This window comes from Pipra filicauda, unplaced genomic scaffold, assembly GCF_003945595.2.
Source record: "Pipra filicauda isolate LSUMZ 115617 unplaced genomic scaffold, ASM394559v2 scaffold32_size4067784_pilon, whole genome shotgun sequence".
NCBI classification, from domain to species: domain Eukaryota; kingdom Metazoa; phylum Chordata; class Aves; order Passeriformes; family Pipridae; genus Pipra; species Pipra filicauda.
The window spans coordinates 3,684,491-3,712,367 of record NW_024104454.1 but is presented as its reverse complement, the minus strand read 5'-3'; the positions used below and the strand labels follow the sequence as shown (position 1 = coordinate 3,712,367).

The following is a 27,877-nucleotide window of genomic DNA, read 5'->3' as shown; positions in this document are numbered from 1 at the left end:
CCTTACCATCAATTCCTAGGGCCATTTTGGAAAAGGTCACGGCTGTTTTGGAAAAGGGAATCTTAATTGGGGTTACTAGTAGACTCCCCTCTGCTTGAAAGCCACAGACAATGAACAGTTCAAAGGAATGCAGTTTTTGAGCTTTTCTTGGAAGAGACACACATACTCTGCTGAAATCTTTAAGGTCCCTTCCGACCCCAAACATTCTATGTTTCTAAGAAACAGGAAAAGAGTAAGCTCACAGTTTATATCTTCTACATAAAAAAATAATCACACCTGCAGCAGGGAGCATATGAGATGTAACTAAATAGGAACAAATGACAATGAAAGGGAGAGGGGAGAGGAAAAGGCTCCAAAAGGTAGTTTGTGAGACACAGGAATACAAGGAATATGGAAAATAAAATTCAGAGGTGCTCTGTAGGCAAAGCAGCTCTTAGTATCACTGCAGTCCCTCACATGAACAGAGTCTGGTAATAACAGCAAAACCAAAACCCCCAAGCAACTTCCCTGCCCTCAAATCCTCCATATGTATAAACTATATATTTTACTTTAACTTAATGTATTCTGAGTTTAAATCATTTTTCTAAAACTTTCTGGTTGAGAATATTGTACTGCGAAAACAGTCCTGGGAAGAAAGGAAACTTTATAACTGGAAAATAAGTCTTGGGTGGCATTTTCAGAAATATTGTTTTCAAATCCATGTTACTAGGGGAAAGGTTCCTCCACCTATCTTTAAGTTAAAGAATGGAACCTAACTGAGTATTTAGCATTCTAAATATGCTGCCCTCTGCACCTGACTCCAACAGCAGAAACTGCTGAACAGTAAACAAGAAATGTTCATGTTGCCCTGTTCTCTAGTGAAAAATCTTTAGGTACTGTGGGAACACCACCAGGCTCAAGACTTCTCAAATCTCACTTTTGCACATATACATTTTGAAAATTGCAAGAGTGTCTCAGCATTCAGGAACAAATTTCTACCTACAGGAAAAACATCCCTGCAGAAAGACCTCCTGAGGAGATGTGGGCTGGAATCTCCTCTGCTCAAAGCCATTTCCTGCTGTTCTGGCAGGCAGGATGTTGCAATCTGCTACCACCTGGCTAGGTGACTTTTTTAGGGAGGAGGTGGGGGGAGGAAGGAAGGACCCACAAGTTCCCAGCTGACAAAGAAACCTGACCTCTAGGCCAACTGTTCCCCTTACAGCCAGGACACTCAGGACACCGGGAGGAATGATGCTGTATGCCTTCTCCCCACTGTCAACCAGATTTGGATACAGCACACTTGACACATGAGAGAGAGCAGAACATAGCAGACTCCAGCAACAAAAAGGTATCACAGAACAGAGCTCTGTGGGATAAAGCATTTATCTTATAAATCATTTTATTGTTGGGAAGGAAAACTTGGTCTTCTCCCAAATCAAAGGAAGTAAAGAAACTAAACTATAATTTGCAAACATTACAAACTGAAACCAAGAAAGGAAGTGAAAAACTGGTCTTCCACAACAGTATCAGCCTCCAGGGCCTACCATTAGTTATGTGCCATAGATTCATTGAATTCAAATGAGTTGCAATTTCCATAGGCTGAGGTCTGGGGGGGGTTTAAGAGTTCCCGACTTGTCCCTATCTCCTACGCTCTCTTCAATCATGACAGCTCTTAACACAGTGAAAATAAATGTGGCCTCTATGAACTGATAAAGGCTAAAGTGTTGCCTTCTCAGAATACCTGGAGAAATTAGCACTGTCCCTTGGTTAAGGAAAAACACTCTCTGACAGGACTGCCAAACCTGGACACACTTACAGGGATGTGCACAAAGCTCCAGTGACCCAATGAAAGTAAACGTGGAAGCAAGTGTCTGCTTCCTTCAGCAGTGGTTCCCAGGAGATACATCACAGAACCTAGATCTTAGATTAAAATTCAAGGAATTAACATTACATATACTCCAAAAGCATATTTCTGAACAAACTCAGATGAAAGTGAAGACATCATTAGATAACAGAGCAAGTTTTCTAATAACATTCATTCATTTTAGAAGATTAATGTATGGTGTAGAAAGTATCACACAGAAAATTATTCTAGAAAATGATTCTGCTCAATTTCAGATCACAGAGACTGAAATGGCTCAACAGTCTGTCCTTTAGGTCATCAATAACGTTAAAACATAGGCATAACTGAGTATTTATAACTTGACTGTTCTCATCAAGTAAGAATTTAAACCACAGCAAATGCCAGCTAAAAAAAGACAGATATTTTATAAACACCAGCTTATTCTTACCCTAAAGAGGTACATTAATTTGCTTAACAAAGTTAACGTTACAAGGCGTGGAGTATTTACCTGTGCTTAGATCCTACTTCAGGCACAGTGAAGACAGACCAAACCTATGTTTTAATCCTGTACGGTGGATACCACCTCTCTGCAGTGAGAACTTAATCATGTAGGCAGCACACCTGACTTAACATCCAGACTGCAGTCACCAGCTCACTGCTTCCCACCGCCAGGTGAGTTGTACCTGATGTAGGCAAACTTGAAGAATTCCATCAAGTCAACCTAGAATCAGGTCTGAGGTGCTGACTGCTGATCTGTAACAGCAGAGGTTCAAGAGATAACCCTCCAAGTAATATTTTTTAATGCAACATGCATTGACCTAGGAGCAGTAGCACCAGTGTGAGTATTGTGCCTGGTGCTACTACAGTCTACTTAGTGTAGATTTGCAATAATTTAGTTCCAAATATTTGGACCAATTCTTCTGGTATCAAATCTGGCAGCACAAGCCTAATTTTTAGAGATGATGACATTTTCTCTCCCGCCTGAAATCAATGGAAGCCACAACTCAGTCATGCTAAAAACAAAAAATAAACCAAGAATTTATTAGCAAATTCTGCAAGTAATTTTTTTCCCATCTCTTTGTGTCTATTTTCCCGCCTGAGACACAGAGGTAACAGTTTTAAGCCAGCAGGGATGGAGGACTGCTAATACTCAAGCCATGGGCAGCTCCAACCTGAGTGATAAGGCTCATGGCCAAGGTCTCTCTGTCACTTGCCTTCGCTTTGTTTTCTCTAAATGGATAAACAGGATAAAGTCTGACCACAGAGTGCGTGGCAGAAAAGAGCCTTGGCCCTCCGTTCTAGGAGACACTGGTATAATTCAAGTAGTTGTTTAAATTATGAAACTGCTTAATTGGAAAAGACTCTGCAACCTAAACAGCAATGCACTGCCTCTTGATGAAATGACTAATACTTTGAGAACATCACCAAGTGCAGCTTTATCATTGCTATACACACACAGAGATGGCTTTACATCAAAGAAACCCATCTTGTCATTACCTCAAAGATCACTTCTTAAGGGTAAAGGAGAGTCAAGACAAGAGGCAAAACTATCTGCTCACTGAATCTTTCTGCTCCAGATGGGACCTCTCAAATTTTTCACGTGCTTTGTGTTCTTTTAAGAACAATCATTGTTGTTTCACAAACTTAAAGCCTGCAATTCAATACTATGTAACAGCATATAATTTCTGTCCATATAACACAGGCATCTTTCGGATTGCCAAAGATCTTCATAATAGCGACTCTTTTCCTCATCATGTATTTCATGGAACTCTGTTCCTGTAAGGCTTCTTTTAAATCTGTGGCAATCTGAGGGTCTGGATCTGCTGTGGATGTACACCCAACGATGTCCAAGTGCCTCTTCACTCCCAAACTCCATCAGATTCTGGATAAATGATCCTAAAGGTCAAGTTTATCCGTGCATCTCTAGAATGATATTCCTTAGGCACTCGATGCTGTAAGTGGCATTAGGGAAAAAAAAAACCAAGAAAAAAAAAAGCATGACCTTGTGCATTTAAAATACAGGTAATCAAACAATGAATAAAACCTTCATTTCCTGTGATGGTTTTTAATTCACATTTTTAAACATTTAGGTAAGGCAAAAAAATCAGGTTCTGACTGCTCAGAGCCACTGAAAACAAAAGGTCTTTGTATATTACTGTAGACTTCTTAAATTAAGCTACAACACTTTGATATCCCATCTTCCTATATTGATTTTGCTCTTTCCACTGCAGGCTGCAGCCTTCATTACTGAACTTTAATGCTGGAAAATCTGAGCTGATTCCTATTGCATCACTTAGCACTTGAAAGAAAACCCATTGTTTCTTTGGCTGCTTTCAAATTCTGAGGCAGAAAGCAGTACTGATGCCCTGGAAAACAACTGTGTCACTGGAAGCAGAATGTCCCATAACTTTATGGGAGTGTCCTGGGCATATTTGAAAAACTGCACTGCAAGTAAACCACACAAACAGCATCAGGGAGTTCTTACCTGCCAATCTGCCTGGGTAGCTCCTTCCATCATCAAGAGAGTCCCGTGATCAAGGGGGATTTTTAGTCTCTCTACATAAGTATAGTCTCCATTCTCTTCCTAAAAAGAAACATTAGACACTGAAGAAGTGGGTACGTGCATTTGGTAGAAAACCAGTCCTCTACAGCAGAGCTTAAAAAGCTGTAAGGGGGGAGGAGGAAGCTCTTATAAGATCAAGAAGTCTAACTAAACATTTCTGTATCTGTATTTCATACAAAGTCCAGTAGTCAAGCATTTTAATGATGAAAGAAGCCATTGTATCTCACTGCCTGTACAGTACAGGTAAAGTTCAACAAGTTCCTACATTTAGTGTAAAATTCTCAGAAAGGCTGAGAACCTTTGGGAAACATCCACTCTTAAAATAAACAGTTCAGTGTGGAGACATTCTGCAATAGCCACCCCGATTCCAACAGTTAACTACTTCATCAAAAATACATATCTTCCTGCTATTCTAGATTTGCCTTGGTTTGGATGTTACATGCTGGTATTGTATTAGCTGCTGGACGAAGAGCTTTTCCTATCTAAAAAAATAAATAAATCTCCTTTTCCTGCAGTGCTTTGTAAAACAAGTTGTCTCAAACTGTATCATCGATAAGCCAAACAGACTGCTAAAATAGAAGGAAAATAATCTGCAACCTTTTGGTTTAGATTATATATAACTTTTTTAAAGCTCAAATATAGCAACTGGACATAGTAACACCACAGTATTAGTCTTGCATATGCCACATCATTGGGAATAGCAACTCTCTATTCCTTTGCACTATCCCTTCCAATTTTAAATCAGACTAATACACTGCTAAGTCAAATTGATCAAGGAAGTCTATTATGAGTACACAGTTCTTTTTTTGTCAATCATGACAGTAAATAAAATCATGAAATCATACTATGCATGACATTAAGTATCTTCCAGAACACCACATGGGCAGGTATTATAATGCTCTGTGTAATCCTTTAATATTTTCTCATTTTAGCCTTCAATAGCTGCAGAAAGAAATGCTACAAACCTTGAACAACTTCCATTTAACATCTGGCCTACTTAATGTTGGCACTTTGATTACTTCATTAATATTGAAATGCGAATAGGAAAACCAGGATGCCCCCCAAATACAGATTGGCAGTATGTATTTTATCCTTTATAGATCTCTATTGCTAACTTAGGAAGCGGTCTAGGAAAAAATAGAAAGCAACTCTCTGAAATGAGGAATTCAGGGAAGTTTCAGATATGAAATCACCTGCAAAATACAGGGATTATTTTAGGGAGAGGAGGAGTTGGAGAAATATTTTAATTAGCATTGAAAGGAAAGGGACTTGAGGTATTTTAAGTTACAGAAAGCCGTAGATAGCTTGAAAGTGTAAAGTGGATAATAAGTGTCCTTCACTGAAAAATAAAGAGCATGACAGGTTCTCAGTCTCTACACTCTACAAGTACAGGGCTAACCTTTTTCAGAATATACTGCATATAGCAAACATAGCCTGAGTATGTACTTGCTATTGCACCACTGCCTCTAGAAGCACCTCTAGTCTGCCAGTGATTGATTAAGCTCACTAAACATCCGGAATCTAGTTTTTTTTCCAAAGAGATCACCAAATCAGTTATTTGTTCTTGAAAAAAAAAAGGCAGAAATACACAATTACTACGAAGAGATGAGAAAAAATAATAAGACCAGGTCTGAGCTGCTAAAGCATGAGTGTTCCTGTAAAAGACAACACATCTTAGACAGCTGCACAACAAATGCTTCAGATTTTTTAGTTTTTAATTAGTTAGGTAGTATTTTCTCTTCCTGTTTCTTATAATGGTTAGTGGACTCCTAAAATCATACTTGCTGAGTGTTTAGGAGAAGACAATGCTCAATTATTTCAGACTCAGCTGAAGGTAGCAATTACTCCAGACCACAAAGCTTGTTACCAACAGAGTAGCATTTGTCACAACTGTCATGTAAAATGAAATTGTACTTCTTGGGCAGAAGAGATGAGAGGTCACAACTTATGTCACTTGTAACAGAAACAGATCACAAAGGAACTTGAAACAGTATAGGATACCTGAGACTGGGAAAATGAAATTATCACAGTAAGATTTAGGTTGAGGTACAGGTATATCTACCTCACACTGACAGAAGACCCACATTTCTGAAACAGAAACTAATGTTACAAGGTCTTCAGATTTCAGCCGCATGTTGAATCATTCAGGAAAACTAACAGGACTCCGCACAAACCCAACAGTTAAAAGAAAACACTAATTGGTCATAAAAACGCAGACATAGTCTTTTGAGAACCATCAGAAAGACCCAACAGTTCTCATCCAACACATTTTAATGCTTTTACAAAGCTCACATTTTCAAAAATTTTAACTAAGTTCCTTGAAGCTTAACTGTGCAGTGCCACAACTTGATTACAGGTTTGTCTTTTTAAAAGCTCAAAATAATGAGGTAAAGTAACAATTACTGGGAAAATGATGTCCTAGACTAAAACAGAGTCTGATTTTCAGGAAAACAACTGGGAGTGTGTGCGTTTATAAAAAAGATGCAGATAAGAAGGAAGACTGCAAATCTTCTAAAATGCCAAAGAGCTGGATTGGGATCAAATCAGCTCTCGACAATAAAAAGCATCACTTGATGTAATTGACTATTTATTTGCACCAGTGTCACTTTCTGTTCCCATCTGGGATCAGAAGTCCCAGTGTGACAGAACAAGGCTATTCAATACTGCTGGTGAAACTGCCAGCACTCACTGGCTGCCCACTCCAGACTTCTACATTCCTTGGGGATACCTAAGGGCCCAAGGCTGTGCCGGTGACTGATTAACCTCACTAAACCTCTGGAATCAAGGAGAGCTGAAGGCACTCAGAAACACTTGTAATACGTATTCTTTGCAAAGACAATGTAAAACATATTTTTAAGCTTCTAGAATTATTAGCCATTTATCTCATTCTATTAAAAGTAAGGTGTAATGCCAAAAATATTTTCTTAACTTCAGTGAAAACAAGGAAAAATTTTCAAAAATAGGTATTATAAACATGACTGCTGATGAAAAGCAGAGAAATATCATTGCACGGCTATTTTCTATTTCAGAGGATTACATCATTCCACTTTGTGGACGGACAACAGTGGACTTATTTTTATCTCTTGCTCATCTTGATTAAAAAGGAATTCTGCTAAGATAAATGATTTAGGAGAAAACATCCTTTTGGCTTAGAAAAGTCACTATGTAAAAGCAACAGTTACTTTCTGTTTTAAATGGGGCATCTCTGAGCTTTGTTTTACTTAGAAAAAGAGATTTTTATGTCAATTAGTTTTGATAAGCCAGTGAACAATAAGTTTTTACCTTCTTACATGTCATTACTAACAGTGTCAACCAAAGCTCATTTAAGAGCTTTTATCTCTAGAGCTGATGACATACAGAAAACTCAGTTGAGTTTCAGAGGTCAAGAAGTTTATGAAGGAAATTTATTTTTGACATGTAAGCCAGAAAAGATTTTCTGGTAACAAACATCTAAAGGAGTGCATCAGGTAACTTGTATAAATTCACTTTGTAACTCTGTATGTGTATGACAAAACCAACTGCTTACAAGAACAGGAATAGTAAAGCAACTGTTCTGGTTTTTAGTACACTAGAATTTTCATAATCTTGAGTTCCACATAATACAATCAAGCTTTACACTGTCCAAGTACAGTAACTACCGTAACTACAGTTAATAAGTGAGGAAAGCTCAGTGTGATTTGATGTGAAGCTGTGAATACAAAATCTGTAAGTACTCCTGGATTCCATCAAGGTTGTTTTCTTAAAATGGTATCAAAATAAAAAAGAGAAAAGATCTAGTATAAATCATCACCCAAGTTTGTTTCTTAAGTCTCAGGAAAGTTTACTGCTATAGTAGTAGGAAATGGGTTCTGGATAGTGTGAAAGCTTCTTCTATTATAAGGAAAAGCAAACAGAAACACCCTGCAGAAAAAAGTATAAATAATAATGCAGTTATACAGGCAAATGATGCAAAATAATTTTCAATGGCTAAAGTTAGCATGGAGAACGCTGGCTTCTAGTTCTTCTGCTTCACCTATTTACCTATTACCAAGAGAATTATCCTTACAAAACTTAAAGATCTCCTGTTTTTCAGACTTCATCTTGCTTGTATCCCTCTTTTCCAGTTTACTCCTCTGCCACCAGCTGTGTAAACACTCTCCTTCACAACAAAGTAGTCTCATCTATCAGTACTTCTGCATTTTTACCAGTTTATTCTATCTCTGACAAAATCCTCACTGTGGTTCTCTTCTTTATGTGTTTAGCAATAATGAATATCAGTTATATTGCCCTTTCCTCACATAATACATCTGCCTGCCTCCACAGGCCTATCCTTAAACTTCCTTGGTCTTTCTGCAGCTGACCTAGCAGACTGCAAGTGAGATAGCTCTAAAGCACTCCCATCTTCCTCTCTGCTTGTCTATAGCTTCTCAAGTTCTGCCAACACTGGTGGACAATACCTCCTCCTCCTCTGCAGCCAGGCTGTCTGCAAGCCTCCTTCATGCCAATGTAAAAGTTCAATTCTCCTCATCCTGATCTGAATCTCTTTCTACTGTGCTCCACATAGTCCCACATTCATCTTCAAATAGGCCTGTCAGGCCTGTTTCCAAAAGTACTAGGTGATCTTTACCTGCTGCTAGAACAGTTACTCAAGGACAGAAGAAAAAGATTGTACTTAAGTGATTCATTTGAAGGACAGACCCATATGAAGGCTGATTCTTAGAACATCATGAACATCCTGCTATTATCTAACACACACGTGAAGCTCCCTCTCTTTCCAGCACCCATCAGTTTCCTTGGTTACAGATGGAAAAAGAGCAAGCTGGCAGCTGGCGTTCTAACTCCTTCCACAGTTCACACAGCAGTTCACTGGGCAACGGCACCCAGATGGTCCTTATGGCACCCAGACCTCTGCCACAGAGCACCTCCCAGTGGAATGTGGGAGCTTAATGGGACTTTAAGTACCACCCTCCACTGCTGAACTAACATTTCACACTCAGCTTCCAGGAGGACCTAATCAGATAGCCTGGTATGGTCTCAGAGTTGAGCAATGACAACAGGAAAAATGGTAGTGAGGCTCTATTGGAAAGACCCATCTAAGAGAGTGGAATCAATTCCTCTCGAGCAGGAGGATGAAGTCATGTACAAGTGGGACTGAGGGCTTGAGGCTGTGTGGAGAATGGGAGCAGGTCACAGTGCTGCAGTGGTGACACACTGTAGACAAGCATGAGAGGACTTGTTGACTAAACCAGTAGCTGTGTGTGAACTGTGCATGAATCACAGCTCTAAAGCAAAGCATTTGTCTCCTGGTTTCGGTGTAGGCAGGAGCTACAACAAGAAAGCAAGAGGAAAGTAAAAGTAATTTACTGGAACTAGAAGAAACCAGACCACTGTGGACTTTGAACTATCAAGTAGGCATTCAGAAAAACCTAGAAACCATTTAAAGTAAAGGAAAAATATCAGCTACAACCACATAACTGGTCCAAATAAACAGAAAAGGCCATATTTAGAAGAATGAATGCTTAAAACAAAAAATCCCAGCAGAAAAAATAAAAGTTTCTGACACCATGTTAATTCCCATGAAAAGTATCCTTATTCCAGGGGGGAATTTACACCTGAAATGTATTTTTAGCTTTTTTTACATGCACTGGGCTGAAAACCCAGTAAGAATTATTATGCTTGTTTAAGCAGATTCAATAGGCTGTGCATGTCTCTACACTCCTTTACCCTCTATTATATGACGAACACTTACTCATCCAGTACAGTACTCATCAAAAAAGAAAAACAGGACTGAACTTTTCCTTCCCCTCACTCTAGAACAATTTTCAAGAAAAAAAAATACCACTTGACTGAACTTTTCCTTCCCCTCACTCTAGAACAATTTTCAGGAAAAAAAAATACCACTTGCACCTCAGTAACTTTTTTTGTTGTTTAATTTTTGCCAAGGAAAAAAATATTTCATTGTGCGACTGTTTCAGAGTGGCTTATGTAAATGCTACCAAATCACTACCAGACAAATGTTGAAATTCACACAAACATGCACAAAAGAAAAAACTCACCAACACTACTGGTTGTCTTTTCAGCTAGAGAAATGGGATTTTATTCACTAGTAAGTTCAATCACATTTCAAGATATAATCTGGAAAATATTTGTAGAGATACCAACACGAAGTGAAGTCTCTGTAGGCTCTTATCTAGTACTCTTCAGTAACCCTTCAAGATGTGACCTCACTTGTGGTACATACTGTTTTGTAACAGTACATGATTCCACACAGGCAACTAGTATGTTCATTACATCTTTCAGTTCAAAATACTTAAAAGGATCTACAAGAACAGAGGGAAATAGAGGCCTTTGAAATCCTAGAATCTGAAATAGTAGAATGTTGGCCTTCAAAGAGGCTTAATTATGGGAGGAAAAGTATTTACTTTCTCTTTCCCTCCTCAATGAAGGCTAACTCCGGAAAACCCAATGTACTGATACTGGCAGATTACAAACCAGGGAGAGCCTGAGTGTCTGTGATGACTGCTAATCTGAATTCCTTTTCCCTAGACTACATTGCTCTTCCTATATCTTGCTTTTGAACAAAGTAATGTTCAAACTTCAAATATCTACAATCAGTTTTAACTTTCTCTTAATGAGAGAATGCTACAGTACAATAGAGTATGAAAATTACTTATTTGGTGGTACAGCCTGAAACGTTGTAATTTCCATTAAAGCCTCTTGAAACTCCCACTTGGCAAAGCATGTGCTGTCACAGGATGCTCTCAGAAAACTGCAGGCTTTGAGAACGTGCAAAAAATACGTAATGTGTGCCATGTAATTATTAAGCATGAGTTCCCTTAGACACAGGATGTACTTAATAGCAACTTATTTGAAGATCACTACACATGGGGATTCTACCTCAGAAACAGGCATGTTGCACTTGCAAAAGGAATACACTTCACAGATAGCAAGATTCAGCTAGTCAGAAATATCCTGTCAAAGGTGCTGAAGAAAAATGAGGACAGCTTGAGGAATACATCTATAGAAAATCATCTGTGTCAGGAAGAAAAGGGAAGAGACTGTACAGTACAGATGAAAGAAGGTGGCCGACTATGAATGGCACAGACTGAACTTCCCCCTTTGTTCATTGTGGGGTCTTTGCAGAAAATAGAAAAAAAAGACATCTTATTCAAGAACTCAGATTGATTTTTAAGAGGGAACCTGCAAAGTTTATACTGAAATCTAAATGGCTTTTATTCTGATCCATTGATGGGGAACATGGGCACTTCTAGAAATGAATCCAAGTACCGTTCACAGTTTCCTAGAAGAATGAACTTTCCAGCTGACATTTTGTCATCAACGCAGCATCAAGGATACTTACTCACGGTATGCCCACTGACATAATGCACTAGTTACGTAATCTCATACTCAGGAACCAATATTACACTCACTTCAGACAACAAAGAATTTACAAATTAGAGAACTGGTGAAAAATACAAACTATTTATTTGTTTTGAGATTCAATTTCTGACCTTTGCTGTTCACGACTAGGTGACCCAACGACTCTTGATGGGGAGATTTCAGTATGTCAGCACAGTTTTCCAGTAGGCTGATAATCATCACCTCTGCTTTCTGTATTACTTATTCATAATAAATAGCAACATAAGCAGACAGCAAACTTCTTCCCGAAGTTCTCAAAGACTACACAAGCAGAAAATACATCTGAAAAGGAGATCCTAAAATAAGGTAAAATCCTTTACTTGGATAAATACAAACTGCCAAGTTTAAGTTGGCTTGTAAACACAGCATTCCAAAGTACAGCATTTTATCTACAAAAAGCATTCACTACTGAATCACAAACTATCTCCTGAAATGACATTCCACGCATGCCTCCTTATCAAAGTAAAGGATCTCTGTTTAGTCTGTGAAGGATGATGCAACAGTTTCCATGGTATTTGATGGAAAAGAAATGAGCTTCTTCCCTTTGTTCACTGTCCCTCAATCTGAACGCACGCATCAAAACACAAACATTGTTAAAGAGCAGTCAGAACTACTCTTCATCCTACATTATGCTTTACATAACTTTGGCCTGAGTTTAAGAAAATGGTACCAACTCTTTGACTCACTTGCACAGAATAAGTTGACTTTCAGCATCACTGATCTCATTTTAAGTACCGGGAAACACCCTTATTCAGGCAGAAAGGTGCCCAGGTCACAGTTTCACTACAGCACACTATTAGAGTGGTCCTATCCCCATCCTCAGGATTTCAAGTTCCACGCGATGCATTTCGTGATCCGTACGTTTATTCCACAGAACTTTACAAGTTCTGCTTTCATTATTAACTGTGAAAAACTTTTGTAATTAAGTTCTCTAAACAGGGGGCAAATAATAAACATATTAGTAGCTGTAAGACTGTCTAAGTGTGATATAAACACTCACAGGAGAAGGTTTCTTCCTCATCTCAAAGGTCCGAGTAGCACCAAAGCTGAGTGAGGCAATGGTGGGGTTTTTTCCCAGCGATGGTTCATCATCACTGTGCCAGTCCACACTATCCTTCTCATTTCGGTAGAGGTTGCAGAGAAGAGAGTTGAAGGTGTAGCCAGTGAACTCCTCAATGCGCTCCTTCAGCACGGTCAGCAGAGGATGCCACTGCAGTCAGTGCAGAGGGGAAGGGTAAATGCAATGAAAGCAGGCCAGCGGCAGGTAACATAACACACAGGGTGAAAACTACTAAGGAACAAAATATACTGCACTTGAATCACAATAAACTTAAAATCAAACAAATGACTCACCACAATTCTGATTATGTTTTTAGCAAAGCGGAGGAACGGGCTTTCTGTGAAATATGCATACGTTACCCATCGCTCAATACCAAATCATCTCTTGAAACAGTGAAGCCAGGCTGCCTTTCACACTAATGCAGGCAATCAGGGACTAAATGATATGCTCTCAATTGCCTGCAGCTGTTGACAGAGAACAAGAGGAGGCAGTTGGCCTAATGTGGCCCCCTGTCCCCGCTCTGTCAGCACAGCTTGTTGAGCTCAACTCATCACCTCCTGGGGTTTTGACTCCAACACTGTAACTTTCCAGTGGGTCACAAAACCAATGTGACTGGCTGGAATTTCATCCTTCCCTTTGCTAACATCTTGCTGACTCCACAGCCCAGGGCAGCTCTGCACATACCATTACAACTCAGTCCAATTATTTAATGTTATAAACTTACATCATGTCTTTCATCTGTCAGAATGCTTTTAAGAACTACACAAGTATATAAAGAAAAAAAACCCCAAAGGAATGTAGGCCAGAATTTTTGCCCATTATATAAGCAGAAACAGAGATCAAGAGAGGATAGGAAACTGATTCCAAATCTCCCAGTGCATCACTGGCAAAAGAAGCAACAGACAGCAGGAACTATTTTCTAGTATCCACCTCTAATAATCAAGGCTGCACTTCCTTCTTTCCAAGCTTACCCATATTTAAGGTGCATTTAACTTACTGGTCACACTGCAGGAGCCGCAACATACCATCTTTCTCTACTGGAGTATTTCTAACTAAGTCACTCCTTCAAGTATTAAGCATCATGTGAATAATTAATCATATATAAACATAGCTTGCAGCTATGGGAAATGTAGGGAAATCAGTAATACCACCTGAAAAGGAGTTTTCTTGCAATTGGGCTGCCTGAATGTGCATAGGAGTACAACAGGAATTACTGAAAGCATTTTTCAGTGACCAACTAGGACCAGATTTCTTCAATTCCTATCACAGAAGTATGTATTACTAAAAATGTTACCATATAGTGAATTTTGTACTGGAAACCCCACTAAAAACCTGCTGCAGTGGAAGTAATTTTGTTGAAAGATTACTGTGTCACCAACTGTATTACTGCTTACAAAGAAACATTTTCTAATACCAAAATTCATTTAGGCATGAGCACTGGATTAAATCTAGCGATGCCATAATCACACCAACTCCTACCAAACAAAAAAAGGAGGCACACAAAGCTAATTACTCCTACAGATCAAGTGTTTAAGGCAGTAATTGGTTTTGGCCAAGCTGTGCACTAAATTACATTACACTCAAGACACTTTTGTGATAGAAACCCCTTTCTACTGAGAAGGACTGTGCTTTTTATACCATCCACTGCTTCTTCTAGCTTCAGGTACTGCCATATACAAAGCCAAGTGAAATGTCAGTGTCCACGTGCAGTCTACCCATGTATCTATCTGCCTGTGGACAGCTAGGGAAGGACTGGCTCCCAGCTATGCAAGTTTCCCAGTGCACCTAACTTTCTGTTTGAGTTTCTTTCTCTTGGCAAACAGATAAATTATTCAGGGCTAAAAGACAGAATCAGCATGTGTGACCAATTTAGGCCTTAGATGAGAAAAACAAGCCAGTGGTCCAATGAGTGCTAACTCTGATCTTTCTGCGAACTGAGATGAAACTGTGAATTCAGGGTATATGGGCTCTATCCAACCTCTGAGCAGCAATGGCTTCCACACCAGGCAGTTCTGAACAGGATTTAAGTCATTAGTATACAACAGAATGATTTTGTGGGGGCAGTTCCAATCCCTAAAGCCACTCAGCTTCCAGAAAAGTCCATTTAAACTAGTATTTCACAAATGAGTACCAAAAAAAATGCCTATTTTCCCACCACAAGATGCATACGTTATAATTTTTAACTACAGTATTTTTGAGACTACAAAATCTTCACAATTCATCATGTTAAATAACGTCTTTCCAACTTTTCCCAAAGTGAGCTCTGCTAGGAGATACCCTGCTTTGGCAGAAGTTCTGGGACTTGAGACACTTTTCTCTCATGCTACGTGACACCTGATTTATGGTTCAGAACACTGTAGCCTAATGCCATGGAAATTTCAAACAAAGCAATACCAGAAGACAGGCTGATGGGACAACAGGCTGGAAGACAGAGAGACAGAGGAAGAGAAGGAGAGAGAGAGAGAGGAAGAGTGCACAAGCAGGAACAAAACATCACTCTGTCACTCAGAAGGCTTTTAACTCTTCCAAAACAGCGTGGGAAATTACCTCATACAATCTGGAGTGCTGAGCAGACTGGTTGCATGTGTGAATTTCATAGCATCCACACAGGAATCAAAATATGTCCAAATTCTCATTTAAGCAGTACTGAGTCTAAGTGTTTCTGAAAGTAACCATTTCAGTAATTGATATTATTGTATCTTTACAACAAAAAACTCAGTATGACTGTGTGCACTACAACCTCCCATATAAAGATGCTTGGAGTAAGTCACACAGAGCCATTCAGAGTTTCATCCAAAGCTACAGTGACCCAAAAGCAGACCTTTAAACTCTAGAGTGATAGCTTTCTTTTGGCAACATTTAGCAAGTAAATCGCGCTCCTCTCAGGCAAACCACTCATAAAGTTTATTTTATAAAACTGTCCACAATGCAGTAGAATCTGTTGCTGATCACAAATGAAAAGTCAACAGATACTCTACATAAGAGTAAAGGATAGAGGGAATTCTTGTTTCTTGATCTCTGCAAAGGATTTCTATGTTGGCAATAATATAAGGAAACTGTAGACATATACATACGTTTGGATTTGGCTGCATTGTTATCCTGGAGTAGGTGTAAGGAAGTTCCCCATACCAGGATGTAAGCCGTGGTTCCTCAAAAGATACTTCTGAGAAAAAGAAAAACAGGAAGACTTTCTCAGTTGCTTTATCAAAGGGTTTGAAAATGGAAAGATGATGCAATTCTGCCAAGAAACTTGATCAAAAAGAGACTGTCCATTCACCTAAAACTAAAAAGCAGCCCTTTAAAATCCTCAGCTTTACATAATGAACTCATATGAAGGAATGAGATTATTCGAAATCAGGCCTGTCTCTGCAGGAGGAACTATCCTGCCAGAATCTTGAAACCATATCCATTTTCTTGCCCCTATGCCAGACAGGGCAAGGACTGGATGAGTTAAAGATGACAAAATGAAACTGAGATTTTATTTATAATTCTGGCTTGTTTTACATTCTCCTGGTTCCAATGCCCAATATGATGGCATAACTTGCAAGATGCAGAGGGATCCACTGGAAAGAGTGAAGTGGAAAGGACAGTAGCATCAATGGGACATTACAGAAGCATAATGTACCAAGGTTGGACACAAGTAATATTTTGCCAAATGCATGCCTGCTCTGTGGTGTAACATAAGGATAAAGTTAAAAATACTTTCAACTTCTGAAAAGACTATCTTGGTAACTATTTCTCATGCTTGACAGATAACATTCTCCATTATACTGTACCGTTATTGCAAGCCAAGAAATACACATGCCGAAGACATTTTCCAGTCTTGTTACTCTGATACATTATCTTACATCCGTTCCTGACTGAAATCAAAATTTAGCTAGAACAGGTGCCCCTTAGTGAACAAATCCAGAATAGCAGTCTCTTCTCTTACTGCATACCGGAACTAATAAGCAAAGACAAGGCAAAAAGGAACATGCTCTGCTGGGATTTTAAGTGAAAGAGGCAAAAAATGTACCTCGCAACAGAAACGTCAAAGCATAGCTTTTACAGCATCACTGGGAGACTATATGAAGGGATGGTGACCAGACATAATCTTAAGAAAAGAGCGAGAAAAGAAACTGGAGATGACAGGCAAGTTTAATTTGGAAAGATTTCATTTAATTGGCAATAGTAACAAGGTGATAGAGATTGAAAAATAAACAGCAGTACTCTTCAGATATGCACAGAAAACCTGCAAGGAAATCTGAAGGAGTGGTAATACAAAAAATAAAATCAATTACAAACAATGCACAGACTTTGTTACGGAACTGACCTTGGAATGACCTGAAAAGCTGGTCTACACACTCCTTACCCTGCCTGATGTGAGTTCGCTGACCCCAGGGTATGTCTTGGAGGAGTTGTTCAAACATCCAGTCTGCCTGTTCTGAGTCAATAAAGCCAGGAATCAAACGAATCCTAAGGACAAAAAAGATAAAGAAAAGATGGAAGGAATATACATTTCTATACCTACTTTGGTAAAATGTTCTAATTTCCAGGATTCCCAAAGCAGTTAAAAACGGCTGTAATGCATTAGATCAAAAGTCAAAGTCCAGTATCCTGTTTCTGACCACAGCCAAAAACAGGTGTGAAGGAGAGAACAGAAGAGCTCCTGTGGAGTCTTACCCTCACCAAACATGTGTAGTTGCTTTTCAAAACTTACAAAAACACAACACTACCAATATACCATGAATCCCAGAATCAGTAACGTACTGTGAGAAATGGCATCCTTTTGCTTCACATCTGATCAGTCAAATAGCCCTGATTATGGTAATACAATCAACATAAGTAAATAATTGCCCTTTATCCACCATCTCCATGTCACTCAGAATTTGACAGCCCTTTATTCCTACTGCCATTCTATTCCCCTTTTCCAAGCACAAGAACCCTACAGTATTTAATCTCTCCTATTTTTTTATTTCTCTATGTACATTTGATATTTTGACTGTCCTAACAGTCATTCAAGAACTACAGCCACTGTAGTGGCTGCAAAGTAGGAATGCTGCTCACAGCAGTTTACTCTCACAAGTATTCCATGCTACAAAGATATCACAATAAGTGCTAAAGTAAAGATGCTAAAAAAAGATGCAAAATCTGATCATTAACTTTCAAGAAATATATATATTCCATCAGCATATTATGAAAACAAACTCCAGAAAATGCAGAGTAACCCAACTGGTTGCGTATCTTGTCTCTTCCTAGCTCATCAAAGCTTTTACTTTTAAAAATGCTTTAAAAATTTATTTGCACCTTTAGAAGAAATTAAGATGAAGGCACTAAAATAATACAATAATAAGAAGACATTAATTGAAATAAATACACAAAAAATGCTATGTCCTTGGCATTTTTTCCACAATTAATAAAAATGTATCAAATTCAGAAGAAAAGGATTAATACTGATACTGCATTTAAATCAGCCAGGTAAAGTAAAATGCATTTTAGTTAGCAAAATCACAGAACAAGTAGGCATTGTTTTGAAGTGCCCTCAAGCTGAAATAATTAAGGCATGGCATATAAGCAAAAGAGACAACCCTAAAGTTACCAAACCTGCCTGAAGTTAAATGCTTTTTTTAGATTAATTTAAAACAAGTCTAATTTACAGCTAAAAGTTTTTGGCAGCTCTTAACTGTACAACACAGACATCAGGCACTTGCTAATATAGGAATACCAACCCAAACTTCCAGCAGTAACTTATTCTGAATCATGAATCAAATGGACAAAGCCCCTTGTCCTTATTCCAGACAAGCACACCAGATGCAGTACTCACTAAATCTCAAGACATTTATTTTTCTTCTCTTCAGTGCTGCTCAGAACCACGTAAATCTCTGCTACCTGATACTTAAAGTATTTCCAGAAGTACTCTAAACAGATGATACACAGGAAGGGCAGTGTGCTGCTGCTAGAGTCAGAATGCTCTGCAGAGACTGGGCTTCAGAAGTCTGAGTATCACCACATCACTCTGCAAAAGCAAGTAAGAAGTTTCAGCCACTTACCTAGAAGTGCCAGTTGGCCCTTTGCTGAGCTCATACACACCAGGCTTGCTGAGGATGTAGAAAGGAAAAGAAACATCAGAAAGACAAACAACAAGAAACTATCTTAGACTGGGCAGCACAGACTAGAATTGCTGCAGGCCTGGACTAGGGAAATTTTTTCTTTAAAAAAGAAAAGAAAATTAAAAAAGGGAAGCAATAATGTCCTGGAGATAGGGGTCAGAGTAAGGCAGCAAGGGATGCTGCAGAAGCACATGAGTTTGTGTATACTTCCTGTCTTTCTTTTCACCAAGGGCTCAATACACAGTTTTAGGACTCTAGAGATAAATAAAACAGGGATGTCACAGGGAACCTAAAGGAGACAACCACATAAGACTGCACTCAGATCACTATGTTTGCATTTATAGGCACCCTGAGTAAGAAAATTCCACCAAGATAGCCAAACTGAAGAATATTTAATCTTCATTATCTCAAACTTCACCATACACCACCACACTCGGTCACCCTTCATGTCAAAATTATCCTCAGAAGATCCCCATTTCAACACAAAAGGTAAGTGATCTACAAATATCCAGCTTCACTGTGACACTTACTATCAGCTACTTTTCCAAGCCTTCAAAGAAGTTGCCATACCAGCTATACTCCTGGTATATTCCAGAGTAAGTAATTTCCAGCATAGTTTACACAGGGACTGTTCCAGGAAAATGTACACTGCTAACCAAAGGAGACATAATGGCAGTTCTGTTGAACCAGAATGTCCAATTAATCGTTATTCCTGGCTTACACAGCTACACCAAAGCTATAAAAACCAGTTAACAGATTTGGACTCTCCTGATAATACACTCAGCTCAGGATAAAGGGTTGAAAGTCCACATTTTCTACTGAAATTTCTTCCAAAGGTATGGCAGTTGTGTGTGGAGAAGGAACTCTTTTCCAGCAGATTCCCACCGACCATAATGACAGAAAAACTGCGGGAGGGACAGTTAAGTCAGCAGTGTACTCACTCTATCACACCTGCCTCAGGAACTCTGCGCTCCACCTAAAAGGTAACAAGAGAGTGCACAATGAATATTAAATATCTAAGTACCTGGCACACTCTAGTCAAACGGAACTAAAGGTCTTCTCTAGTGACTCAGGATAGCCACACACTGATATGGCAGTGAGAAAACATACCTCTGGACAATCCATGAGCAGTAACAACCCACCCGCTCCCTCCACACCACAGAAACTCTCAAACGCAGCTATCATTGCAGGCTGGTTTTTAACAATCAACTGCCCCCTAAAGGACATTGATTTCTAAATTATTTGGATTATTATAATACTTGCTATTTATCAACTGCAAACAAGAAAATTCTTATCCTTACATTCATTAAAATATCCTTACACAAGTAAAAATCTAGATTAACTTTAGGACAGATGAACAAACCCCAGGCCTCAGTCAGTGAGTAAAACACAAGAGAAGCCAAACATAGCAGGAGCTGATGCTGTAAAATTGTCTGCACAGCTGAGATAGCTGGTTTTTGTTAAAACAAAAGACAAAGTAGTTTAATCCAGCCTTGGCTATCATTTTGGTTGTCTCAGGGATTTATGTTTCTCTTCTCTGAGCTCAGAGTGCTGAGATGCATGGAGGTACTGCACTGCACCAGCAAGAGGATCAAAATATAGTACTATATAGATACCAGGGCTCTGTCACAAAGAAAGGAGAATCTTCCCAGACCATCTTCAATTCTTCCAAGCATTTGAAATAAGTCTAGCTTAGAAAGAAGTGTTCATGATTTATTTTTTTTTCCCAAGAAAGGAGCTGCCCTTTTTCTGCAAAGAGCACAATATTCTTCATCTGCTGATGGGACATTAGGTGTATAAAACGAATCCCATACTCTTTGCCTGCAACAAGACAGATATCCCAGCTGAGGAAAACAAAAAGAGCTCAATGCTTAGGACATTGCATCATTCTGAATATTTAGGAGAACATATTCTTTCAGCTCTGTGAAAAAAAATGGTAGTTATGAACAGGTTAAATAGAGGAACAGTATTTTTTCTGTTTGCCATATATGCAAGACAGTTGCAAATTCTGCTTCGTAAAAGCCCAAAGTTCAGCTCAGCTGAGTTTTTAATTGTTTTTAAACAACAGACTATATTCTCAAATACTTTTTATCCTTTTTATAATTTTTATCATCTGCAGTTTAATCATGGATGAGATTCTGCTAGTTACCGTGTAATTTTTACCTCTGATGGCTTTTCAAAGACAAATTGCTTTTGAGTGTGAGCCTGATCTTTCCTCATCCATGCCGGTCTGGCATCCGCAGGGGCAAGGCTGCTCACCACAGGTGCCTTAGGTGCTAAAGCAAAGAGAGAAAAAAAAAGAAGGATCACTTGAAATAGAATATCATCATACAAAAAATATAGTTAGGAAGAATTTACAGGATCATTCCTTGGAGTATTCTCCTCTGCTGGGCAGAGACTCCAGAAAACAGCCAAACTTAAACTACTTAAAGAGTTAAAACTGCACAGGAACTGAAATTTTTAAAACATATTCATTATCTATAGACAAACAAAAATGAAAGCATCATTTTATCAGAAAGGATGACATCTAGAACCTTTCAATTCTAAACCAAACACCTATGACATGCCAGCAGAAATTGTCCCATGCAGCCAAACTACTTCCCTCTGTATCTTTTTTTTTTTTGGGGGGGGAAAAAGAGAGAGAAATATTTTTATTAAAACAGGATTTTTAAATTAGGAAGTATGGAAGAGGAACTCAGGCATACCACTTCATGTGTTCTATTTACACATGCAGACAGGCTTTAAAACAAGCCTGACACAAAGTCTTCATTCTGCATAATTCAAAAGATGGAAATATTTTTTTTAATTCCTTTAGGAACAGGTGGAATAAAATGCACCTGTGACACAAAATTTACAGGCCACAAGCACAAATCATAAGAGTTGGCTATGTTTTTTCACGATTAAAAAAAAAATAAATCAGCTTGCCTAGGATGCTCAGTCTGCAGAGATATGGGAGTTTTATGGGAACTGTAATCAGGTGAGTGGAACACAGTGTTTTGAGCACGTTCACAAAAACAAACCAGTCCCTCCTACAAGACTGGAAACCTACAAAGTGGTCTCCTGCCTCTGTATGGTTTGGTTTCAATGTTTGTTAAAAGAACTGTGTTGTTAACTCCAGCCCTTCCAAACAGCTCTCTTTATTTTGCAATGTTTTCACCGCGAAAAGGTAAACGAAGACATACATTGTGTTTTACGAATAAAAAGTGACTATTGATTCTCACACCAGTCAGCTCCATCAAGTTCTATTCGCCTCATTCATCTCGCCGGGAGATGTGTACCGTGCACTCGCCTCAATGTGCACATTAGCAACACATCCATACCTTGCGTTCTGCACCCAAAACGGCCACACCTGCGGCACACGTACAAGTTTTACTCAAACACTGTGTTCGGACACCTGCAGTTCCGTTACCGAGGGGAGCGGGGTAAGCAGGGCCACCCCTCGGCGCCGCGCAGCCGGAGGCCGGTCCCGCCGCCCGCCGCTCGCCGCCGCGCCAAGGCCGGCACTTTTCTCCCCGCCGTCTGTAGGGAAGGGGAAGGCAGCCCCAGCGTTTCCCACAGGGCCGGGCCCGCCCGGGGCGCCGCACGACGCTGGTGAGGCGGCTGTCCGGCCTCCTTACCTGCGGGCCGCCCCGCCGGGCCGCCGGCCCAGCCGCCCTGCACACGGGCCCGCAGCCGCCGCTCCGCCATCCCAGCACGGCGCTCCGCCCGCCCCCGCCACAACCCGCCCGGCGCTCCGCTCCCTTCCGCCGGCGGAGGGCCCCAGAGACCCGGCTGAGCCTGCGCCCGGGCCCCGCCGCCAGCCCTGTGCTCCGCCCTCCGGCCGCGGCACGCAGGGGCAGAGTTGAAGGTTTCCTGTCCCTGGGACGGCAGGAGCAGGCACCCAACTCGCCTCCCACCCTGCTCCAGCTCTTGCGTTGCGCCGGTGACAAAAACACCCCTGGAAGCAGAAATGCAAGACGACAAGGCTGATACCAACAGAAATGCCCTCCTGTTTTCTGCCAGGTGCCCGGGATACTCCCAAGCACACGGGCAGCTATTGAGTACACACTACCTCAATCACTAAGGTGAACAGACATTCAAAATCGAAGTCAGGGCAATTTAGGTTAAACTTAAATTTTTACCTGAATTTCACTTAAAGTTAGCAATTCTCTGCTGCAGCTTAGAAAATAAAAGACCTGAGGAGAAGCATGAGAGTGGGAATCCAAACTGTAGCCTGCCCAACACAACAACAGTGACCACAGGCTCCAAGAACCCCATTTACAGGGGCATCCCTCCATCTGTGCCAGTTGGATGTGCCTACTATTCCCTGACGCACCTTTCCAAACACCTTCAATAGTTAGAAAATTGTTATTTGGAGATAATTATTTCTTATTAATATCTTAATTACAGTTCAAACAAAATTTATTTTGTGTTCCAGTGATTTTAACATATCAGCACTGTTAAATCATAGAATACCCTGAGCTGGAAGGGACTCACAAGGATCATCTTAAGTCCAGCTCCTGGCTCTGCACAGGATAGCCCCAAAAATCACACTATGTGTTTGAGAATATTGTGCCAACACTTCTTGAATTCTGGAAGGCTTGGTGCCATGATCATTTCCATTGGGAGACCATTCCAGTGCCTAACCACCCTCTGGTGACAAACTTGTTCCTAATATCCAACCTAAACCTCCCCTGACTCAGCTTCAGGCCATTCCCTCGGGTCCTGTCACTAGTCACCAGTGAAAAGAGATTGGTACCTACACTTCTGCTTCCCCTCACAAGGATACTGAAGACCACAATGAGATGTCTCCTCAGTCTCCTCTTCCCCAGGCTGAACAGACCAAATGACCTCAGCTACTTCTTGTATGGCTTCCCCTTAAGGCCCTTCACCATTTTCACTGCCTTCCTTTGGACTCTCTCCAACAGCTTTGTATCTTTCTTATATGGTGGCACCCAAAACTGTACACAGGACTCGAGGTGAGGCCACACTAGTGCAGAGTATCTGAGTAGGACAATCACCTCCCTCGACTGGCCAGTGATGCTGTGCCTGATGCAACCCAGACAGGGAGTAGATAACAGCCAGGAAAACAGCTAATGAAAGCTTTGGTTTTGGCATGTAAAAGTACAGTAATTTTCACTGTGTTATTATACACGATAAAGGACAATCAGGCATTTGAATGTACAGGCAAATATTTTAAAGAAAAAGAACAGCACATTAAAGAGTCAGAGTAAGTTCCATTTTATTTGTTTTACAAAGTCAAAAACATACAGATTTTTTAGTCCAATGCTTCCACATCAGATCCAGAGCAAACCAAATCATGTGCTCTTACAGAACTAATACCACTGACTTTACCATCCCTGTTCCAAAAAATTAAGAAAACTATGGGATAGGATCTGCATCTCAGATTTGATCAGCACCATTGCATCGGTATTCAGGTTTTTTCAATGTACAGAAATGTTAGCCCCAAATCACGTCTCAGTGCAATACATTTTACTTCAAAATCAGAGCTTGAAATTATTCTTTGAAGGATAGAAAACAACCTCCCCTTTTCAACCATAGGAAGTCACCACAGAAAACAGTGGTACCTGCTTACAGTTTCATTTGCCTTGCAAGTTTTATACATTTTATTTTTATAAAAAGGAATGTTAGAGATCAAAATCTTTAAATAAAGACTAGGTAAATGCAGAAGACAGCAGTGCAGACTTCTCTCACGTACTCTGATCCCTGTGTCCTGGAGTCAGGTAACTTGAGCCTCGCTGGAGCACTCCATTTTAGAATAGAACCATGAAACAAATCAGTTAATTTTAACATGACTAAACTAAAAATGTTCTACATTTTGAAAAGTTTACTGTTTTTCACTTTTAAAGCTGTCTAAATATTCAGGATTCACATTTCAAAGGGTCTCACCAAAAAGACAGACTGATACATACTTCAAAAAGAATTTAACCACCGTTGCAAGGAGAGTAACTCATTTCAAGCTCTGTATTTAAAGTACCCATAATCTTTTACATAGCAACCAGCATATAACGTGTAACTTGTGACATTTATCTACATTGTGTTATCACCACCTATTACAAAGAGCAGGCACTGAACTTTTAAAAATGTTATTACAAATTGTGAAGATTACATATTACTGAAAAGGTAGAATCCATATTCAAGACCCAAGAATTTAGCTTCTTTTTGCAATGTTATTTTATGTATATATTTATAGATGAGCTATTACACTTATTTTTGTTTTTGGCCCATTTCCCTCAAGTTCATAACCAAAAAATCACACTGGACTATGTAAGCAGGGGAGCATTCATGAGCTGGCTGACAGTGCAGAATCCAAAACCTGAGCTGAGAAAGAGGTCAATACTCTGGAAATAGCGCTAGGTTACCTTTTTAGATAAATATGCTCCTTTCCCTCTCCTGCCCACCTGTGAGTACTACTCTTTTGCTGCCCTTCACCCATGAGCACAATACATAGATGTGATGGACATGATATAACCAAGATGTTCCTCAACAACACGATGTCTGATCAAGTCCATGAAAGTATTTCTTAAAGCACAGTGCAATTTTAGTTCAAAGCACTTCCCCCCTCATAATATCTATAAACAAATAAAGCCTATTTTTAAATCAATATTGAAAATCAACAGTTTTGTTTCACCTGTATCCTGAAAACAAGACTGTTTTGCATGTTAGAAAGTACACCTACTATTGAAGATGTTTAAAACATTAGGTCTACTTGATGCTGCAGGTATAGAACCTGCAGGAGTCCCAGGCTTCCAAGATCAAGTTGTCTCCAGTTTACTTCTGCTTCATTTTTTTCAAATAATGAGCCCGTATTTGTTTGTTTATTTTCATGACTAAGTTAATGGCAGTAGACGTAGGTAGAAGAGAGAAGACCCATGCCTAAAAAAAAAAAAAAAAGAATAAAACAAAAAGGAGGGCATGAGGTCTCAGCATTTTATAGGCTGTACTAAAGACTCTTTTCCCATAATAAACACAAAGGACATTTCAGACCCTTACATTTTCCAAAGTGACTTACCATGAGTGCATGAGGTAGGCACCCATTGGTCCGGGACTGCAGGCCTACTGTGCTCAAAGCAGCTCTGACATATGTTTCAGGACTGGGCTTATCAAAGGTCGGTGTGCGGATTTTTGACATTTTTGTTGCCACATAATATGGTAGAACACTCTGCACATAGGAAAAATCATGGTAAGTAGAGCATGCTTTCAGATTAACTTACAGATCCATCAAGGAACTAAAGTAATTGGAAATCAGATAACCTGATTCTAGCTTAAGCCAGCCTTATTTTCAATTCTAAGATCATAATGGGATCACAATGTAAGATCAAAAACTTTTTTAATCAGATAACCTGCGGGTCATATTTGGACATAGTTCAGTGATCTGTTGACAGTCAGCATCCCCAGTTGAAGCCCTAGAAAAACCGCTCCTGCAAGCACATGGTTGAAAAGCTGTTTGTACAATTTACCTTGCAAGTACAAAACTTCATTCCAAGTGCTTAACAGAAAATGCTCTACTGTTGCTTCTCTGTAGTAAACTCCCAGTGTTTGCTTGGGAAGGAGGCACAGAATCCAAGACAGGGATTTTATAGTAACCACTCTGCAGTTTGGTACAGAGACAAACGGGAAGGCAGGAGGAGTAAGAAGAAAAGAGAACACCAAGATACTTGAAACATTGTGTAACTCCACAGCAGGGCTCAGAGGATGGAGGAGATTATCAGTACCAGAGTACTCAAGGACGTAAGGAAGGATGAAGAAACAGAGCACAGTTAATGGGTTTTTATAGCAATGTTTGGAACCAACAGAAAAAGTGACGCTGGGTCTCATAACTGCCCATAATGAAAAAGCAAGAGGAAGCAGCATGGGTATATTGTTGATGGAGGGATGTTGATAGCACAAAGGCGTGTCTGTGGTAGGGCAAGATAGACCTGGGGGATCCAAAACCACATTCCACCTATCCCCAGTTCGTGCTACTTGAGAAGGAAAGGAAAATGCATATACACTTGTACAATAGGAAGCAATGCTCTTTCCTCATAGTCATGGCTTTGGCAATGCTTTCAACTTGTCCTCAATTTAGGCCTCTAAAAATGTAATCAAAAAAACCCTTATCTATAGCCACTTAGATATTAAACATACCATATCTCACAGGCTTAGAAAGGTTGGAACTTTACCAACACTTTGACAAGGACCTCCTAAGACACTGTTGGTCGCTCTACTTGTGATTCAATCTATAAGGTCACTATTGCTCATCTAGTGAGCACTACCATTCATGTACCTTTACAGCAGATACCTGAGAAGTATGCGTCCACTTCTCCAAATGAGAATACTATCCCAAGAATCAGTATATTTTGGCAAGTTGTAGTTTGTAAACTTGCTTCCCCATGTTAGTCTCTTGAAGAACAACAGTCACACATGCTTGACCTCAGAAACATTTACTATCATGCTCTCAGCAGCATAGCACATGGGGGAAAGGACTCATCCAGTTCTCACTGAGTGCTTATCCATGCCATAGCCATGCACATTTCAACAGGAATTTGACCACCACAAGCAGGAAACATTGGTATGTCTGCTCATTTCTTCACCTTAGAATATCAAAACCATGCCCTTCTCTCTATAAATGGGACTTTTAAAAATATACTGCGTGAGTCCACTTTCAAATGGAAAGGAAAAACACGGAGACTTAAATTTCAGAAGTGTAAGCAGTTACCATTGCCTTTCAAGTCACCAAAAGCTACAAATGCTTAGATAAGAAAACTACTCATTCTGTTACCATAACAGCACAGATACCTCATTTCAGCTCCAGAATGTGAACCTCATCTATTCTTCAGATTACACTCCTAAACTGAATCTCTAAGTCTGGTGTTTTTTAAAAAATTAAAATGCTAGGCTTCTTATTCACCACCAAATTATATTTGCAACATCCCCACACTTAGTGGCACAACAGTTATGATTTA

General features: G+C 39.7%; 2 protein-coding genes across 2 annotated transcripts in view; both read right to left on the bottom strand.

Moving 5' to 3' along the window:
• Positions 1–128: 128 nt before the first annotated feature.
• ALKBH3 (alkB homolog 3, alpha-ketoglutarate dependent dioxygenase) lies at positions 129–22,634 on the bottom strand. Its single transcript, XM_027719606.2, has 9 exons — positions 22,550–22,634; positions 21,096–21,208; positions 19,874–19,908; positions 18,873–18,920; positions 17,195–17,298; positions 15,918–16,006; positions 12,784–12,993; positions 4,308–4,406; positions 129–3,774 (listed from the first exon to the last, which is right to left on the bottom strand). The coding sequence occupies exons 1-9, from the start codon at positions 22,617–22,619 to the stop codon at positions 3,682–3,684; spliced, it is 861 nt and encodes a 286-aa protein (XP_027575407.1). The 5' UTR covers positions 22,620–22,634; the 3' UTR covers positions 129–3,681.
• A 1,501-nt stretch (positions 22,635–24,135) lies between these two features.
• Positions 24,136–27,877, bottom strand: part of HSD17B12 (hydroxysteroid 17-beta dehydrogenase 12) — an 85,165-nt gene continuing 81,423 nt past the window's right edge. Inside the window, 2 exon segments of the mRNA XM_027719563.2 lie at positions 24,136–25,808; positions 25,945–26,094. Of these exon segments, the coding sequence (XP_027575364.1) occupies positions 25,704–25,808; positions 25,945–26,094 (255 nt within the window). The 3' untranslated portion in view covers positions 24,136–25,703.

Excerpts from the sequence above, each read along its gene's own strand:
- ALKBH3 (XM_027719606.2), bottom strand. The coding sequence starts at position 22,619 with ATGGCGGAGCGGCGGCTGCGGGCCCGTGTGCAGGGCGGCTGGGCCGGC. Across the intron at positions 19,909-21,095 it reads TCTTTGAAAAGCCATCAGAG|GTGGAGCGCAGAGTTCCTGA; the intron begins GTAAAAATTACA and ends GTTACCTTTTAG. Across the intron at positions 17,299-18,872 it reads GGGCCAACTGGCACTTCTAG|GATTCGTTTGATTCCTGGCT; the intron begins GTAAGTGGCTGA and ends TTTTGTCCTTAG.